Source organism: Tamandua tetradactyla, chromosome X, assembly GCF_023851605.1.
Source record: "Tamandua tetradactyla isolate mTamTet1 chromosome X, mTamTet1.pri, whole genome shotgun sequence".
Lineage (NCBI taxonomy): Eukaryota > Metazoa > Chordata > Mammalia > Pilosa > Myrmecophagidae > Tamandua > Tamandua tetradactyla.
In genome coordinates, this window is record NC_135353.1 from 46542048 (window position 1) to 46560606 (window position 18559).

At 43.5% G+C, this 18559-nt stretch overlaps 1 protein-coding gene across 2 annotated transcripts in view; it reads left to right on the forward strand.

Annotated features, from left to right (window-relative positions):
• The first annotated feature begins 846 nt into the window (after positions 1–846).
• The window catches only part of TMEM255A (transmembrane protein 255A), a 50496-nt gene continuing 32783 nt past the window's right edge, over positions 847–18559 (forward strand). For both annotated transcript variants that reach the window (XM_077145643.1, XM_077145642.1), the window contains exons 1-3: positions 847–1035; positions 7570–7712; positions 16475–16537. In XM_077145643.1, the coding sequence (XP_077001758.1) occupies positions 978–1035; positions 7570–7712; positions 16475–16537 (264 nt within the window). In that variant the 5' untranslated portion in view covers positions 847–977. The remainder of the gene's footprint in view (positions 1036–7569; positions 7713–16474; positions 16538–18559) is intronic.

The window sequence follows — 18559 nt, forward strand, 5'->3', positions numbered from 1 at the left end:
GTTTCCTCGTCTGTAAAGTGGGATTATTGAGACCTCCTCTTCTTATCCCACATAGCTGCTATGATAGAAAAATGAGATCCTTGATATAATAGCACCTTGAAAAGAACAAGGGGTGCTCATGCAGAGTCATATTTGCTTTATTTGCATTTGCATCTCCTTCTAGCTCTTAAGAAGCAGTTGGTTCTGGAATTCAGAGATCTGGTGAATAAGGCTGTGTTCCCTCTCCATCTTTGCATAATTTTATACACTCTGGTCACATCTCTTCCCAGCCTTCATCTTTCCAGACTAAAGAGTCTGCACTTGTTCAATCTATCTTGATATAGCAGCCCCCTCCACCACCTCCCTTCACACAATCCCCTTGATTATAGAGTTGTCCCTCTCTGGATCATCTCCAGCGCCATTATGTCATTCTGGAAGCACCAAGACCAGGCCCGCACAAATGTGTGTGTGTGTGTGCGTGCGCGCGCGCGTGTGTGTATGTGTTCCCCAGCTCTGAACCTCTGAGTGTACCCCCCCGCCCCCAGTTATAAATCCTAGAACAGGATGCTTGCCCAAGACCCTCTCTCCCAACTATGAAGCAGGCCGGTTACCCCGGGCTGAAGTCTCCTCTTTCTATGCGCAGCCCTTGTCCCAAGGGGCTAGAACAGCTCCCTGTCTGGCTTGGGAGGCTGGGAGGTGGATAACTAGGATGGGGGGGCCGAGGGGGAAGGGGGGGTCCTGCGCAAGCGCACGTCGCTGCACGGACCGCCAATGCTGCTGCCTCCAGGAGCAGAGACAGGCAGATAAGGAGGGAGGTAGAAGACGGGAAGGGAGGGGGAGGCGGCACTTGGGCTGCAGCGCGCTACCAGAGGCAGTCTCGCTCAGCTCTAGGAGGGACCGGGAAAGGCAGCCCTGGAGTAGGGATGCTCTGCGGGACGCCCTGAGCCCGGGGCGCCAGAAGCAGCTTGGCGGGCCAGGGCAACCGGACAGCTTTCACCATGCACCAGTCCCTGACTCAGCAGCGGTCCAGCGACATGTCACTGCCCGATTCCATGGGTAAGTCTAGCCGCCCTTTCTTGGGGCGGCGGCAGCAAGGGGTGAGTGCGCTGCTCTCTGGTCTCCGAGCACTCTGGAGACCCAGGGAGCGGGAAACCGGGTTACGGGGGTCCGTGCACCCTAGTAGCTGGGTAGTGAACCAGAGCCCCAGAGGAGCGGCCCGGCGGGGGCGGTGCGCTGAGATCTGAGCGCCAAGCTTGCGTCGGAGTATCCCTGCCCTGGAGTGCGGGTGTGCGCGTGTTTGTGTGCGTGTGTCTCTAGACTTGGAGCCAGCAGTAAATCCCAGCTGTCTGGTGATCAAAACACTTCCCTGCAACCCGCGCCTTCGCTTTCCAGCCGACGCTCCCTCTTTGAAAAGTCCTCGTCACTTCTAAAAGCTGAGGACTAACAATAATTAGAAGAGGCAGGGTCCTCCCCCCTCCCCCCCCCAACTCTCTAGAAGCTGCCCTAAAATTCAGAGCTGCAATGATGGTGGCAGGGAGGGGGGTGGGTGTTACTGAGCACCTCGCCGATGGGGGGGGGGGGTTGCGCAACCCTGGGGGACCGGGCGGGGAACGTGGGTGAAGGGAGGGGGTCTCCCGGGAGGGGAATTCCTGTGGAATCACTCAAGACTGCCCTGCCCTGCCGTCTACAGCAGCAGGATCAACATTCCTTGATTTTGATTCCTGGTCGGTTCCAAATACACGGAATGTGCGTGAGTGTGTGTGGGGGGGAAGGGGGTGGGGGGACGAGTAAAAGCGCAAGAAAGAGAGCGAGAGCGAGCCCGCGCATCTTCTGAAGTCGCGCTTTTCTTTTCTGGGTGGAATGAAGGGGGAGGAGGAAATCCATTAGCCTGATTTGGCTTGACACCTTTCCTCATCAAAACCGGGGGACAGCTACCTCCGGGCATCAACTTGGTTACCCCCGAAGCTGCTTTTTGGTAGTTACAAACAAAAACAAACCCAGCCCCCTCAGCTGTTAGGCACCTTCCCAAGCCCTATGATTTCACCGGGTGGAGAAATTAATTTGGAGCCCGGGAGAGCGGGAGGGGATTGTCAAACAGTGATTCCAGCTAATCATATAATTGGACTCGGATACACTTTAATCAAATCGAATTCTCTCTTTCCCAAATTTTGCATTCTGCGAAATACCTCCGTCCTGAATTCCTCCCATCCTGTCTGCTCAGATGCACTCCGACGAATTTGCGGGAACATTTGGAGGGGCGGGGGCGGGGGTGGGGCAAGGGTTGAACCCTCCATGTGACTCCCTGTTCCCTGCAAAAGACTCAGTCCTAAAATAATTCCTTCACGGGAGGCCCCAAAAAGCATTATCTCCTGGATGGCGGAAAGAGTCGTATTTTCTAGAGTTCTGCATATTCTGCATATGAATTTGCTCTTTTTTTATTTTTAAGGACGTAATAATTCGCAACGTGGTACAAATGAGTTCAAGGACTCGTGGTACGAATGAGTTCAAGCCCAGCAGAAACAGAATCCCTCTTACCCCTACCACACATACACAACCACAGGCTGCACTCCTCACCTTGGCCAGCTGTGGCGCCAACGCAGCCCTTCTCGAAGACGAGCTGTGGCGCTAGGGTGAGCTGGGTGCGAGAGGGTGAAGGTTCCGCAGCGCCTAGCCCGCTGCGGACCACAACCACCTGCAAAGCCTCCCCGCTGCAAGGCAGCGGACAGGTTATTGGCCCAGGGCTTTAAAAGTTGCTACTTGGCAAACCGTGCGGTGGGTTGAGGGACAAAATGAGAATTCTTTCTTAGGCTCCAAGGGGCCTTCAGCCCACCTTGCGTTTCCCGAAAGGTCTGCGCAACGAACAAACTGGGTGGGCTTCATCCAAGCCATTCTCAACACTGCGGGAAAGGAATCACAGACCCCACACAAACACAGAGCCCGCGCCACCCGCTCGGGTTTTGAGGTCCGCAAACCCAGGGCTCTAGCAAATTTCTGAGTAAAGCGGTAACCCTGGGTTTCAAGTTCCGACAGGGGAGCCTCCCTGGAGTTTCCCAGCGCTGTTTCCGCCCAGCCCAGGCCTGAATCAGCCTCTGGGCTACTTAGGAGCTACTCCCACTTAGCTCTGGCAACACCACCTTCCCTTGCATGGGGGTGTGGGATGTGTGAGAGTGGGTGAGTTTCCACCTCCAAGTTCAGTTTTTCTGAGGGGATTCCCTCTATAGGCAAGAAACAGCTGCAGCCAAAACAATAAAATTCAAAACACACGGGCATACACTGCACCAAGGTGTCTGCACTTGATACTTACTGGCTGCCTGGGAATGAAGGGAGAGTCCAAGCCTCTGAGCCCAATAGGTGCTTGGCAATTACGAAGAAGGTAATTTGACCCCATCGCCCCTCCATCCCTTTCCAGTAACCCCCTCTTCTCTTTTGGCAACACTGCCCCCAGGCGCTGAGGCACCTCAACTGCGGCGGGCCGCTCCTTCCCTCTCCACAACACAATTATAATCCACCCAAGGACTTGGCTGCCTCCATTCAAAGAATAGACCAAAGGAGTGGGGGAGGGGGGGGCTGTCAGCTCTTCTGCAGAAATGTTTGGGAGATTGGGAGGGTCTTGAAGCTAACTCTCAGCACACTGTGTGGGCAGCCACCTGTTTCCAAGGATGCTCAAGATTGTGACTTCCTGGAACCCTCCGTGTATAGCAAAGCAGACTCAGGTAAGCTAATTTAATTGGTTCAAAAGATCAGCCCCAAGAACTAGGCAATAATCAACGACATAGTGTAAGGGACACCTATCTTTGCTGTACCCCAATAGAGATTACATACCCAACCTTCTCTTTCGGGAGAGGGTAATCAAAAACATGTACAAGGGAAAGCACAAGTGAGCAGAAACAATCATCCTACCTTCTGGCAACCTTGGTTCCGTTCAGATCCTGGACAGCTAGACCATCATATGGGTCGTGGAACAGACCTACAATTACAATTACAATCGTAATTGCAGCAGTTACAATTGATATATTGATTAAGTTACCTAGGATTTCAGGGGACATAGAATAGTAAAAGACTAGAGTGAGCTTGATCAAGAAAAACTTCCCGGTGGAGGTGAGTTTGAAGTAGATTCCAAAGGAAGGGAGGGACTCAGAAATGAAGTCTGCAGTGCAGGTGAGGGCTCTGGCCCAGGGGGGAACTCTTGAAGAGGGAGGGAGAAGCTGGTTGTATATGGAAGGGTGGTGACAGCAAATAATTGGGCCCTTCTAGAGCTGAACATCCTGGTAGTCACGAATCTGGGGTGGGGGTGGGGCACTGCAGAAAGGGAGGGCTGCAGGGCTTCTGCAGGGAGACTGCTTGGGGGGGTGGGGGTGCAGGCAATGCCAATGACGGGATTTCAGATTCTCCCACTGATGTTGGTTGCAAGGATTGTTGTTTAAAAGAAATATATTGGGCACCAAGTAAATAATGGAGTTGAGACACTAGTTAACCAAAAGGTTTTCACAGTTCTGGGGAACGCTCAGGTGTAACCTAGTGCAAAAAATCAATTCTATGAGCATAGTCCATATTTTATTCATATACCACGACTTTTTTATTAGAAGGGAAGCAATTCTGAGATGTTGCCTCTTGTTCATTCAACAAGTATTTACTGCTTACGAGGTATCTAACACTGTGCTAGGCACTGTTTTCAAGTACCTGCTGCTTTAAGTACCTCATAGTGTCTGAGTTTTTTTGATGTGTTGATTTACAAAGAAAAAATTGGAATGAGATGGTCCTATGTTCACAGGAACATCTAAGACAAGCCCCAAAGTATACCCTATTAAGAACAGGGCTCCCCTTCTCCCTTCTAAAATAAAACAACCACATGGAAAATGGCCTAAGCAACAATGAACTCTAGCATTGCAAGCTGCCTCTTAGAATCCTAGCTTAAGAAAATGGGGTCTTGCTCTAAGTAGATGTGAATTTTATTAAATCACACTGACATTAAAGATAAATTGAGGGGTTATGCTTCACTTTTTAAAAAGATGCAACCCGGGGTTCTTTAAAACGGCTAATTCCTCAAGTGCTGCTAAAAATAATTTCACTTTACACTATTGTGGTCCTTATGGTGCAATATAAGGGGTGGTTTTGGGGGGTGAGCAGACAGAATTGATATTTAACCTAGGGATTAGGGAGTTTTCTTAGAAACTGTATCCAATGCAATTCCTGTCTGGAGGCAAGGCCCCTGTTGAGGGGGCAGTAAGATCTTTGCCTAGATTTCTCAACTAACTGAATTTTGAATTCAGATTCTAAAGCGGGAGTGGGGGGGGATTTTCAAATGACACTATGTGGTTTGCTGAGTCACTTTTCTGACCTGGCTCCTGTGCTTTTAAGAGTTGGAGTGATATTTGCAAAGGACACCTAGGAGTTGTAAGTAGGATCAAAGGCTGGTTGTAGGGGAGGGCAGGAGTGTGATGCAAAAATTTGGAAAGAGCATGCACACACACCCTCCCCCAATTTAGTTTCTGAGATGTAAGGTGTTGAGACACTTTCGTTTGTCTCAGTGATACCCTTGGTGCATCTTGGTTTCTTCACTCTTTTTTGCCAACTTGGAGTAGGGGAGGGGGGCAGGGATCATGAGATGGTGTGGGTGACAAAGGAGAAAGGATGACTAGGGTGGGAGGGGTTGTTGGTAGGTTTATGTTAGAGCCCCTCTGTGAGACTAACTTGCCTATTCACTGAGAAGTGCCTATCATCAAATGGACTCGGAGATCCTAGTTTCAAGACTCACTTAAGGCCCCTTGAAATCAAAAGTAAAGATAACTAACATCAAGGTGAACAGAATAAACCCTATCCCCACCCCTCTTCTATTCCTCTTTGTGTACCAGACAGCCAGGATCTCCACATTTGCTCATTTTGTATATCACCAATAAGCCCAACATTTGCATCCCTAATAGCCCTTTCATACAAAGGGCCCTGATACAACAGGTGTCTCCAGTGGTCCTTAATATTTGTCCCCGTGGAGGCCGGGCTGCAGGCCCCCACTGGAGAGGAGCCTTCATTTCCCACCACACCCCTTATTTTCCTCCCGGGGTGAGATGTGGTGCTTTAGTATGTGGGTGCCCATAAACGCTCAAGCCACTTACACATTTCAATGTAAAATTGTCTTAGAATAGTACAGTATTAGAAATGGCCCTGATGAATCACTTACCTCACTTTCGAGGCTGACGTCAGGGGAGACCGCCAGCCCCTCCCATCTCCCTTGGAGTCCTCAGCAGGGACCGCACTGGGGAAGACAAGATGGACGGTGGGGCTGACCCACGGTGGCACTCTGAGGCTTTTCTCCCATACAAGCATAGGTGAAACAAGTGTGTGTGGGGGGGGCATAAGGCCAGCCAAAGCCCCTCCCTCCCATCACCACCAGGCCTCCTGGGTCTGGCCTGGCTGTCTCAACTCCCTCCCCCCCCTTCCCTCATCCCCTCTTCCCTCCCTCCCTGTGGTGCAGTCTGGGCGGCTTCTCTCCGCAGCTGCTTCCTGAGGCTGCAGTGAGGCCTCACAGAATGACGGGGTCTTATGAACAGACCCAGGTGGCCTCTTTAGGCACAAATGACAACCAAGCCACCTGGGTGTGTGAACTCATCGTAAGTCTCTCCTTACCCCTCCATGCTCCCATTTGAGAACCTGGACTTTCATAGCATTCCTTGCTTATTATTATGAGAACTTCTAGGCGGTAACTCTCCCCTGGTATTTTCTGTTGAGAGACCCCCAACACCCCCCCCCATGCTAGAGAAATGCATGCAGAGTGTGGAGCAGTACTCGGTTCCTTTAAAAAAGTTAAACAGAAAAACTAGCCTAAATACTGTTTTTCTATCTGACTTAATAAGTCTGTTTTCAGAAAAAAATATTGGTTTGTACAACGATGTCCGATAAGCACTGAGTAGGAGAACAGATTTCTCACATTTATATTTACGTCATCCTCTCATAAGACTAAATGTATTCAAGTTATAATCCTCCCCATCTACCTCCCCCCATATATAATTTTGGGACTAATGGCTTCCAAACACTTACTTTACTACACACATTTGTTATGTGACAAATCTTGTCAACACACCATTTTAAAATTTATGCATGAGGTGGCAAATGTCAGAAATAAATGAAAAAAAAAATCCCAGTACCTGGCTTGGTTCTGATATTTACAGTGAAAATGGAATTTCCCATCTTCTAGCATATGGGGGGGAAAAGTTCTTAGTTGTGTATTGACTTTAAAATGTTTTCATTTAATACCCTCACACACTTCCCATTTATCACATGCCTTATAATTTGGCTTAAAAAATTTCTACTAAGTGGGTATGACACATCTTTTATAGAATGCTAATTTGTTTTGTTTTGATGTAACTGTGGAATCTTTTCTGTTGTTTAGTTTTGAAATGGAAATATCATTTTTATTATAAAAGTGGCACCTGATGGCTGTAAAAGCACTAAAGCTTCATCCCTTCCCCAGAGGTAACCCCAGTTACCAGTTGGAGTAGGAAAAGGAAAATTTTCCTGGCATGTTCTTGATTTCTCTTTAAGTCACTCCCATCTCTTACTGAAATGAGCAATTTCAGTTTCTCTGTGTGCTTTCAGGAGCCTTCAATCGAAGGAAACGAAACTCCATCTATGTTACGGTGACTTTGCTTATTGTGTCCGTGTTAATCCTCACGGTGGGCCTTGCCGCAACCACCAGGACTCAGAATGTGACTGTTGGAGGTTATTACCCAGGAGTTATTGTAAGTATAGAAGGCCTAGGTAGGTCTCAGTCGCTTGCTGGTCACAGAAATTCGGGTTCCATTGTGATGGTTTTCAATTCTATTTGAGTCCCTAGCATTTGCTCAGTTTTCCTTTATATCTCTCTGTATTTACGGAGAGAGGCAAGTCTGGGCCCATTAAGAAGAGCGCTGGGCTGAGAATAAGAAGAATCCCAGCTCCATCCCTAACCAGCAGTGTGATCCAGAGCAATTCATCTCACCCTTGCAGATCTTGGTTTTCTAGTCTAAGTGGCAGTGTTAACCTGAGGCTAAGGTCCTTTCCCTTCTGGGCATCTGCTTTCCCTGTATAATAGAGGTCACATGATCTTGTTTGAAATCTGAGGACACTTGCCGTCTCGACATTGTGTGACCAACAGCACTGATCTCCACAATGGTCTTGCACTCCTATTAGGAAAAATACGGGGTAGACATATTCCTAAAATAGATACATTTATTCATTAAAAAATTATGTACATGTTTACAGAACTTATACAAAAATGGAAATTCAAAGATTAGACAAAAAGTATAAAACTGTTTTTAATATCTTCTTACTAACATTAACTGAAATTTCAATGAATGACACATACTTAGTGTAAAGTTCATCTTAAAGACAAGGGCTATAAATCCTTATTCCAAATAACTCACTAGATATTTTGAACATTTGGGGCTGACTTTCTATCAGATATGATTAAATAATCATTGGCATCATTGTATTTTATCTGGATCTCACAATGTAATTGACAAAAAGCTCACCCTACGACAAGTAGATGTGTCAACGGTCATTTTCTTATTGCTCGCTGGTAGCTTACGTTATTTGGCTCATCTTCAATTTGTGGTTTCCCCTCCAGAATCTTTCCAAACCACCTGTCCATTTTGTTTGGACTAGTTTAGTTGAAACTAGATAGTACAATCTGGGCACACATAAAAGGTACCACCAATTAACGCTTTGCTGCTTGAAACTTGCCTTCCTCCCACAGGATAGCACGCCTGGTCATCTGATATTGGAGGGCAGTAGTGACAGTCTGTTTACTGAATATTAATAAAACTTAATTTCTTTCTTATTTTTTAGATGAACAATACATTTTAAAATAGGAGTTCTCATAGATTCTTCCCACATGCCATCGATAGTTTTACCCACTCCCAGGGTGCTCAAAATTCACTTTAGAGACCACTGAGCTCTTTAAATATAATAACCCCATTTGGGTCTACACACTGCTGTTGAACCCAAAAACCTAAATCTAGAGATTTTATCATATTTTAAAATCAATTAAACAGCACCCCAATTGTAATTGCTAGAAAGCAGGAACTTTAGGATGGTTTATATTTTATATTTGTTAGGCTGGAAAAGAGGTCAGATGCATTTATTGTTGTTTTCCGTTTATTTATTTATTTATTTATTTATTTATTTTTGAGAGAGATGGGGGTTGGAGAGAGAAGCAAAGGGAGAGGGGGAGGGATTAAAGATGGAGCCTTTGACAAGTCAGCGCTGTGAGTGACCAAGCCTGGCGCCTGTTGCCTAGGTCACCAATTCCACTGTCAGCCTCCTCAATAGTCCTAGCAAAGCTGGAGGGGGTGGGGTAGGGAAGGGGGCTGCGCCTCTCACAGGCTGAAGGCTGCTGGGGGGAAGTTTCTTCGCTGCCCTTGAGCCGGCAGGGCTACCCCCAACTGACGGCAGTTGTCCCACAGGCACCATTTGGTGCTCTCTGTTAAACATGTGATTTGAGAATTTACCCGGTCCACTTCCTGTGGTGAGACAAGAAAACCAGTTCTCAGCAGAATTGGGTTTTATTTTTAAACACAAATAAGAGAGGGAGGAAAGGGGGTGGGAGTAAGATTGCATTTTGGTGGCGTGGAAAAGTAATTTATAGGGTCTCTGCGTTTCAGATAGCTGCATTTAGTAAAACACTTCTGACTGATGAGCAAATGCTAATGCCAAGCTCCGTGGGTGAGGGGAAGGTATTTTCCATGTCTTTTAAGAGTGGGAACTCCTATTCATAAACCATAGCTATGAGCCTTCTCTGTAGAATATCTGACCGTGGGTGGCTAGGTTAGAATACATTAACAAAGGAAGGCCGGTGCATGACTGATGTTCAGCTTGCACTCCAAGTTGAAGATGTGAGGGCGCGCGCGCGTGTGTGTGTGTGTGTGTGTGTGTGTGTGTGTGTGTGTGTTTCACTAAAAGCTAATGTAGAAATGTTAATAGGAGAACCATTCCTAACAGACAGTATGCCCCATGGTTTAACCTTTGAAAATCTGCTTATAGTTCTTGTAGCTTGTTTCTTTAAAATGAGTTTTAATTATAGAAAGTGAAGAGGAAAGAACGCAGATCGAAAAGCAGAAAAATCCATGTGAGATTATAGGTCAGGTCATGCTGTAACAAATACAATTACGATTCATCCATCTGAAACAGTAAACGCCTGGGAATCCACATTTGTCTGGGAATGGGGTACTTTCACTAATTGAATAGTTTGGTTGTTAGGGAATCACTGTATAAACTCTAAGCCAGTGGTTTTCCCACCTCGATGTTCATAAAAGTGACCTGCTGAACCTGTGGAAAATGCAGATCTCTATGCCCTGTGCACAGAGATTTTGATCTGGGTCTGGGTGAAGCCAGGAATCTAAATTTTCTTTTCACAAGCTAATCTTTGAATGAAAAAGTAATACATGCTGAATCTGTATAGGGACCCTAGGGGAGTATAATTCAGCAACCATGTAGAGAACTAAAACACAATAAAATATACTTAGCAATAAAATCAGAGTGAGCATAATAGGGTATTTCAAGATTCTGAACCAGCCAAATTGGTTACTTTGAATATATTAACCATTATATAGAACTGTGAAATTTTTTCAGGTTATTTGGAACTCTGCTTTATTTTCTTATTCTGATTAAATGGCTGTTAGCAATATATGAGAATTTAAGCTTTTCAAAACAGACAAATTAGGTTTTAAAAGGACTTAAACAATTCATTTAATATTGAGATCTCGGGCATTTAAAAATAGTTCAGTTTACAAAACTCCAGGTCATATGACACCACTTGGGATGTGACATCGTCATCCTAAGTGACATATACACATTTTAAACATGTGTTAATCTATATAAGCCTGTAAATGTTTTAAAAATTAAAACTGGCAAAGAAGATTTTTACTATTCCCAGTGTTCAAGATATATTCCATTCCAGACGAGTTCTGGTTCTTTTCCACTTAAAAGACCTTAAAAATGAAAAGCTTCAGTGCTGTATGACACTGAAAAAGGCTTGGAAAGGCTGCTGCTTCCCTCTACATCTCCTCTTACCTTAGATCCAGAAGAACAAGACCTCTAAATCTGTTTTCCAAGCAACCCACAAAATGACATTGTACCCCCTGATCAGTGGGAAAAGCCTTTCATTCTTGTAGCCTTTACCCAGCTGTTGAATTTTGGGGGCCTGTAACAGCCTGGGTTTTCTTTCCGGAAAGAAACCAGGAGTTTCTGCCCCACTTTCCTAGAAGCCAGTTAATTAAAAATCAAATCCAAACCACCATGCAATTATTAGGAGATTATTAGCACCTGGAACCATTCAAAAATCAAGTACCCAGAAACCTTCTGTAGGCATATGTGGGTTCAACTCCACCTAAAGATTCCTGAGAAGTCAGAAAAAAAGTTTTGATTAACTTGAATGCTCAGAAAATAAAAGGGGCTCTACAGAGTGGGATTTTGTGGTTTATTAAGAATTAGCTTTTCCCACTTTTTGTTGAAAATGTCTCTAAACTGCAAGTCCATGTTCTTGTCTTAGTAAGTACATTTCAAAGGCAAGACTCCAATCTTGATTTGCTGCATATAACTTTTATAATGCTACATAGTTCTAATTTTCCTTGGCTCCCTGTTGCCTCCTTAGCATGCCATTCAGAGCTCACTGCAGATTTCTGTCTGGTCTCCCATGAGCTCTCCACTACTGTTTGTTTTGCCAAAATTGTCTCGATTTACAATCCCCTAAAGATGTCTTGGGTGTGTTTGTTGTTGTTGTTTTGTTTTGTTTTTTTGCCTTGGTACTATTACTCACATTGTTTCCCATTGCCTGAAATGTTCTCCCTGTTCACTCTGTGTTTACTCAAATGCTTTGTACTATCCAACTTTAAGACCCAAATAGGACAGTTCTCAACTACAGGGGTCCACAGAGGTGCCTGCCATCTTTGAACTCCTATCAGAAGTCCCTACTACTTACTGTTCCTGGAAAATACTCAGGTGCTTCTTTGTGGCATCTGTTGGGTTATATTCTCATTTAGCTTTGTTTATACAGATCCACAATCCCTTATCTGAACCCTTAGGTGAGATACTTCAGAATTCTGACATTTTTGTTTGTTTTTAGAAAGATAATACATTGTATAAACCATATATCATCTTGAGCTGCACCCCATAATCAAGGACCTTCATATTTGTACAATAAAATGCAAATTTTCTACCGAGTGGGATAAAGATAATAAAATAACCTCACATCAGATCAAGGTGAGGTTTTGCAAACAATTTCGTTACAAAAAATAAAAATGTTTCACTTCCAGAGCTTGTGGATTTCAGAATTATGAAAAAGGATTGTGAACCAGTTTACCTAATTATAGTATAAGCTCCTTGAGGCTGGGTCTCATTCGTCTTGGTATGACACCCTACCCCACCTCCTGGTCTCCAAATCAAAGACTTAGCACAGTGTCTGGCACAGAGTAGATGTCTCATTCATATTTGTTGAACCATTAATCATTCAACAAATATTGGAAAAGATAAATTACTAATCCTTTTGAACCTCAGCCCTAGGTGTCTGGAGCAGTGGGTGGGAATAGGCGTAGGTGATTGGGTCCAGTCCAAAAGAGCCTTTGAATCTGACTTTGATTTCTAATGATTTGTCTTTTTCTTCACCAAGTGGGGAGCAGTCAAAACAAAGCAAACTGTTGCAAAGAGATGGAAACAGGCAAAATGTCCATCAACAGACGAGTGGCTAAACAAACTGTGGTATATACATACGATGGAATATTATGCAGCTTTAAGGCAGGATAAACTTATGAAGCATGTAATAACATGGATGGACCTAGAGAACATTATGCTGAGTGAGTCTAGCCAAAAACTAAAAGACAAATACTGTATGGTCCCAATGATGTGAATCGACATTCGAGAATAAACTTGGAATATGTCATTGGTAACAGAGTTCAGCAGGAGTTAGAAACAGGGTAAGATAATGGGTAATTGGAGCTGATGGGATACAGACTGTGCAACAGGACTAGATACAAAAACTCAAAAATGGACAGCACAATAATACCTAACTGTAAAGTAATCATGTTAAAACACTGAATGAAGCTGCATCCGAGCTATAGGTTTTTGTTTTGTTTTGTTTTGTTTTGTTCTTACTATTATTACTTTTACTTTTTCTCTATATTAACATTCTATATCTTTTTCGGTTGTGTTGCTAGTTCTTCTAAACCGATGCAAATGTACTAAGAAACGATGATCATGCATCTATGTGATGATGTTAAGAATTACTGATTGCATATGTAGAATGGTATGATTTCTAAATGTTGGGTTAATTTCTTTTTTCCGTTAATTAATAAAAAATAAAAAAAAAACAACAAAGCAAACTGGGTACTTGTTCAGGTAACAGGGGATGAAGATAGAGGTCCAAAGTTTCAAATACTACATGATTCCATGCTACTTTTGAAGGGTAACCACAGAGCTTACTCTCTGAGGCCTCAGGAGAGCAAATGACTGATTAGAAGCAGTTTCCCATTTTACAAAAATTATGTTAGTTTTTCCTTTTTTATTTTCAACTCCACAGCTCTTCCTCAAACAAGATTTCTCATTCCATCCCTGCCAAGAACTCCTTCCATGTGGCTAACAATGAGGCCTTTTTCCTTGAGGAGCACTATTCCACTAACACTGGCCACAAATGCAACAAGATATGGCCAAAGGAACACCGGCTGTTAGGGGACCTGGAGGCTAGTCCTGGACCTGCCATTAATTTTGCATAAGAGGAGACAAGTCCATACAATTCCATGGCCTCTATTTTACTATCTATCAAATGGGGATGATATCAGCACCATCAAATTCCATAGCATTCCTGTGATCAAAATGGGGTAAAAATGCTTCTTTACTTAAAATTCCATTAAATGTAAAGTAGTATTATTGGCACTGGTGAGTTTATCAGCCTGCCGTTCAGGTAAGTGAATTCTTCCAACTATGGCTCAATAGATATTAGTTCCCTGCCGGTGAACTCTATCCTTTCTTTGAACCCATGTTAAAATGTCTCCTCCTCTGTGAAACCTTAGAGCTACCATTTACTTAGCAGCCTAAATACTAAGTACAAATCACACTACATACTTTAACTCATTTTATCCTCACAGCAACCTTGTGTGGTAGGTATTATTATGATCCCCATTTTATAGATGAGGAAACCAAAACTCTGAGAAGTTAAGGGACTGGTCCAAAATCACACAGTCCATAAGAAGCAGAGCCAGGGATATAATCCTGAATGAATTATTCCCTGTTCCTATATCACCTTATACTTTGTACATGGTCCCTAACCCACAGTCTGTTTTCTCCCTCACTAGGCTATGAGCTACTAGAGGGCAGGGACTACTTTTTTCCCTTATTCATCTCTGTCTTAGAGCTTTACAATGCTTGGCACATAGAGGTGTTCAGTGGATGTTAGAAAATTAAAAGGAATAGAATGGAATGGAAGGGAGCTGGATGAAGTCACTGGCTGGCTAGGGATTCCCAGGCCTGGAGTGCCTTGTCTTTCCAGTCAGTTCTACAAGGCTGCAGCTCACCTTTTTTTCTGGTCACTGCCATCACAGAGTTATTTGAGAGGGTCAGGAACAGTGAGTGCCTTTGCTTCCTGTCTTAGGGCAAAAACTGCTGTTAGAGTTCAAGAGATATTCAGTGAATATTTGTGGAAGCAATGAGCTGTTCAATAAAAGGTCTTATTTTCCATGTAAGAAGCTGCCTCCGAATTTCTCTGTTTCCACAAGTGGCACAGAGTGCCATAAGCACAGACTATTCATGGAATTCCTCCTAAAAAGAAAAAACAGCTGTGGAACATATGGAGGGGGAGACGAGAGAACAGGAAAACTTTCTTGTCATGAAACAGAGCAAATAATGATAGGGTTTTTCAGCTGAAATCAGGTTAGAGCTGCTCAAAAATGAAGTGTCTTTAAAAAATAGTAATGATAATTACTAGAACGATGATATTTATTGAGTGCTTACTATGTTGTCACTATGAAAAGTTCTTTGAATATATCATCTCATTTAATCCTCACAAATATATAAGGTAGCCACTATCGTCTCCATTTTACAACTTAGGAAACTGAGGTTCAGAGAGGTTAATCAGTTTATTCAAGGTCACATAGCCATAAGTGGAAGAGTTGGAGCTGGAACTCAGACTTTTCTGATAACCAGGTTTTAATCAGTACACTTAATGATAACTGATCTTAATTACATTTGCAATAAAACCAGATGAGAGACAGGCATAGTTTAGCTGTCCAATGAGATTATTCTTAGTAGAGTCTTGGATGGTGTGGGAACATTCTGTCCTTCCTTGCTTTTCCACCTCATGCACCTCAGCTTCTACTTCCCAAGCGGGGATGCTGGCTGAGCAGCCCTGCAAAATGAGACCTGTGAAGTTCACATTCATTCCTTACCTTCTTAGTCTTTCATTCTTGGGCTTCTGCAATAACCAGTCAGTCCCCCTGCACTGCTCCACCAAGCTTCTGCCCAGCCTGGTCCATTAGATTTCCAAACCTGGCTGTAAGGCACCCCTTACCAGGCTTGAGGGCCTCGGACTGAAAAAAAGGTGCCCCTGTGAGCCTAGGGTAAGGCTGCAGATGGAAACTCAGACTGTTAGTGAGGCTAAGCAGAAATGTAACTACATCATTGAATTTGTGTTAAGATTTATTGTTCCATTCTCACCACTTTTTACTTCTTCAATTTTCATGTCCTTCACTATCCATCAGTTAGTCATCATTTTCGGCTGAGACTGGGAGATTCAGTCCACTTATGGCAGAGCTGAGAGGGAAGTGGGATCTGCTACATCAAGGCATCATCCCAGCCACTTAGATATGGAAATTGTTTTTCAGGGTTTTGCACTGCCATTTCTGTTCACCCTTTAATGAATGCTTTCTGTCCATAAATGAAGCAGAGATGAAAGAAGAGGTGAATAAGTACTAACATAAATTGCAGAAGGTCAACCGCAAATATAGGCTTTCAAAAAATTCTTTATTTTTTCCTTTTCTTTGTTTTAGTCTGGGTTAAGGTGCTTACTGATTTTTAAAATACTTCCCGAGTTTGGTTAGTGTGCTAGATGCATCAAAAAGTGCTATTGCAAACCTTTATTTTGCAATCCATGCATCAGAGTGGAAGGATGCTTTTTTTAAAAAAAAATAAAGGTTAGAGTATAGTGCATGCTTTTCAACATTACATGTCTCTTATTCTTACCTGTTACATACTAGGTAATAGATATTGAAATTGAAATAAGCAGGCTCTGAAAAACTATGGTTGACCTTTACTTTTAGTTTCCGGACACATGAATTTCTTTTTAGGCGTGATTCATATCTAAAGGGAATAACTGGCAAATGGTGGGGGGAAATACTTTTACTGTATGTGCTGTATTTATGCATGCAGCTTTAGCATTTGTACCTCAGTTATTTTCCATTATTCTACACCAGGAGTTGGAATGCTTGTGTGGTCAGGCTGACCGTTTCCCACATGCTATGTTTGCCATGTTGCTTTGTAGCTCGGCTTTGGATCATTCCTTGGAATCATCGGCTCAAATCTTGTTGAGAACAAACGACAGATGGTAAGTTTTCATCGATATAGAATCAAGTTCTTCATCTGAAAAAGCTCAACATTTATATGAATAAGTAACATATTTCTTAGGGTTGTCCAAATTGGGCCACAAGACAAACTACTCCTTTGCCTTTTTGCCTAAGCCCCCAGGGAATGTTTTTCAGTGACCCTGTGGGACATTATTTGTTCTCATCTTGCCTGATGCTCTCTCAGTGGCCTAACCAGTCTCCTTAAGCCATGGGGATAGAATATTATGGATCGTGCCTTTTGCTTTCCTTCTCACTCCCAAAGGAGTGTTTCAGCCCTAGGGTCAAGCTATTGTCCTTGCCTAGAATGCCTTCGCTTCTGTGATTTACATTGCTGCAGCCCTAGATTATTAGTAACCTTCACATCTTACTTTCTGATGCATAATCTTTGGGGGAAGTTTTCACAGGAGGTTCCTGCCTTTTTGGAGATTATATTCTAGGAGGCTTTGATTTAAAAAACAAATGTACTGAGGGCACACGGAAGACAAAATAAAACTATGAAGCCAACCTGAAGTATTTCCATTACCCATAGTTTAAAGCTAAGTATGTTGTAAAGTTGAAAAGAAGCATAAGCATAAAACAGGAGGTGGCTCTTAGAAAGTTCCATGTCCTAATGGGGCCTCACAAGGGCAAGCTGTTGCATTTTCCAGCTCAATCTGAGAAGGTGTCCTAGAGGCAAGGGAAGAAGGTACAGCCTGAGTTGCAAGCATTTTGCAATTTAATAGGCTTGTGAATCAAGGTATCTGGTGAGTGGTCAGATGGTAGACTGAGTAGGCTTCCCCTAGACAAATTTCTGTGGCAATACAACTTTGATAAGTTTAATCAGATAATGTAATATCTCCTGGGACCGAGAACTCGAACTGTATGTTCTCCTCCAGCAATGTGGAGAATCACCCTCAGGGGAATTCTAATAGTGCTCTTCTTCCATTTCACCTGGGCTTCCCCCCGCCAGTTGTGTTTGCACTTTGGGCTTAAATTATTCAAAATAATGGGGGCGTTTTAATTGTAGGGCTGATCATAGCATAGCTAATAATGCCAATTTCATGAAATTGTTCATCCATTATTTACCAATTCTCTGCAGTGCTGTGAAGTGAGATTTATGGGAAAGATTTCTGAACAAATCCCAAAAGAGATAATAAGCATATCCTCCTAGCCTGTTGAGTTAGAAAAATCTTATGGTAACTTGACTTTGATTTCCTCCTTCTTCTTGGAGAGAATCTTAATTTCATTTCTTTTCCCTCAAACATCTAAAGGAAGCAAAATGCTGATTCCTGCTTTTTTTTGAGGGTCTACATGGGTGGAAACACCCCCCACCTACATTGAGTTGTAGTACCCCCTTTGTGTATGGAGGACAACTTATTAGGAAAATTTCTATCTTAAACATGATCAGAGAATACGGCATTTTTATTCAAGCAAACACTTTTCTTACTTGAAATAAGTTTCCATATGTAGCACACAGAATTGATGAGTTTCAGAGAACTGAACCATTGTAAAATGTCCTTGACATTTAAGTCTTAATAAGTTTAATGTCCTCTTTCTTCAATGATTCCAACGGCCGTATAAGGTTGTGCAGGGTCTCAGAATCATTCCTATATTTATCAGTACCCCCTGAACCATTAAGTAGCAGTGTGAGTCATTGGAAAGAATACTGGATTCAGGTTTAGCAGGCACTAGATTTTTCCATAGACTAGAGGGTGACCCTGGGCACACCACTACCCCTCTCTGTGTGTCAGTTTCCACATAAATAAAATAGAGGAATGTACTACATGATGTCAAAGGTCCAACACTTTTCTGAGTCTGAGGGTGGAAGAGCCACACAGCCGAATTCCCCCACAGACAGTCTGCTGGTTAGCAGCAGCCTCCTCTTCATTTGGTGCTGACAAAGTGAGTTTCTCAGCTTTCTCTGAAAATGTAAAAAATGCTTCATTGATGCCTTCTCTGTCTTGCCCCACCTCCCTGCCACTCATCCTTCCTGATCCTCCCCATGGGGTGGTAGGCCAAAGTTC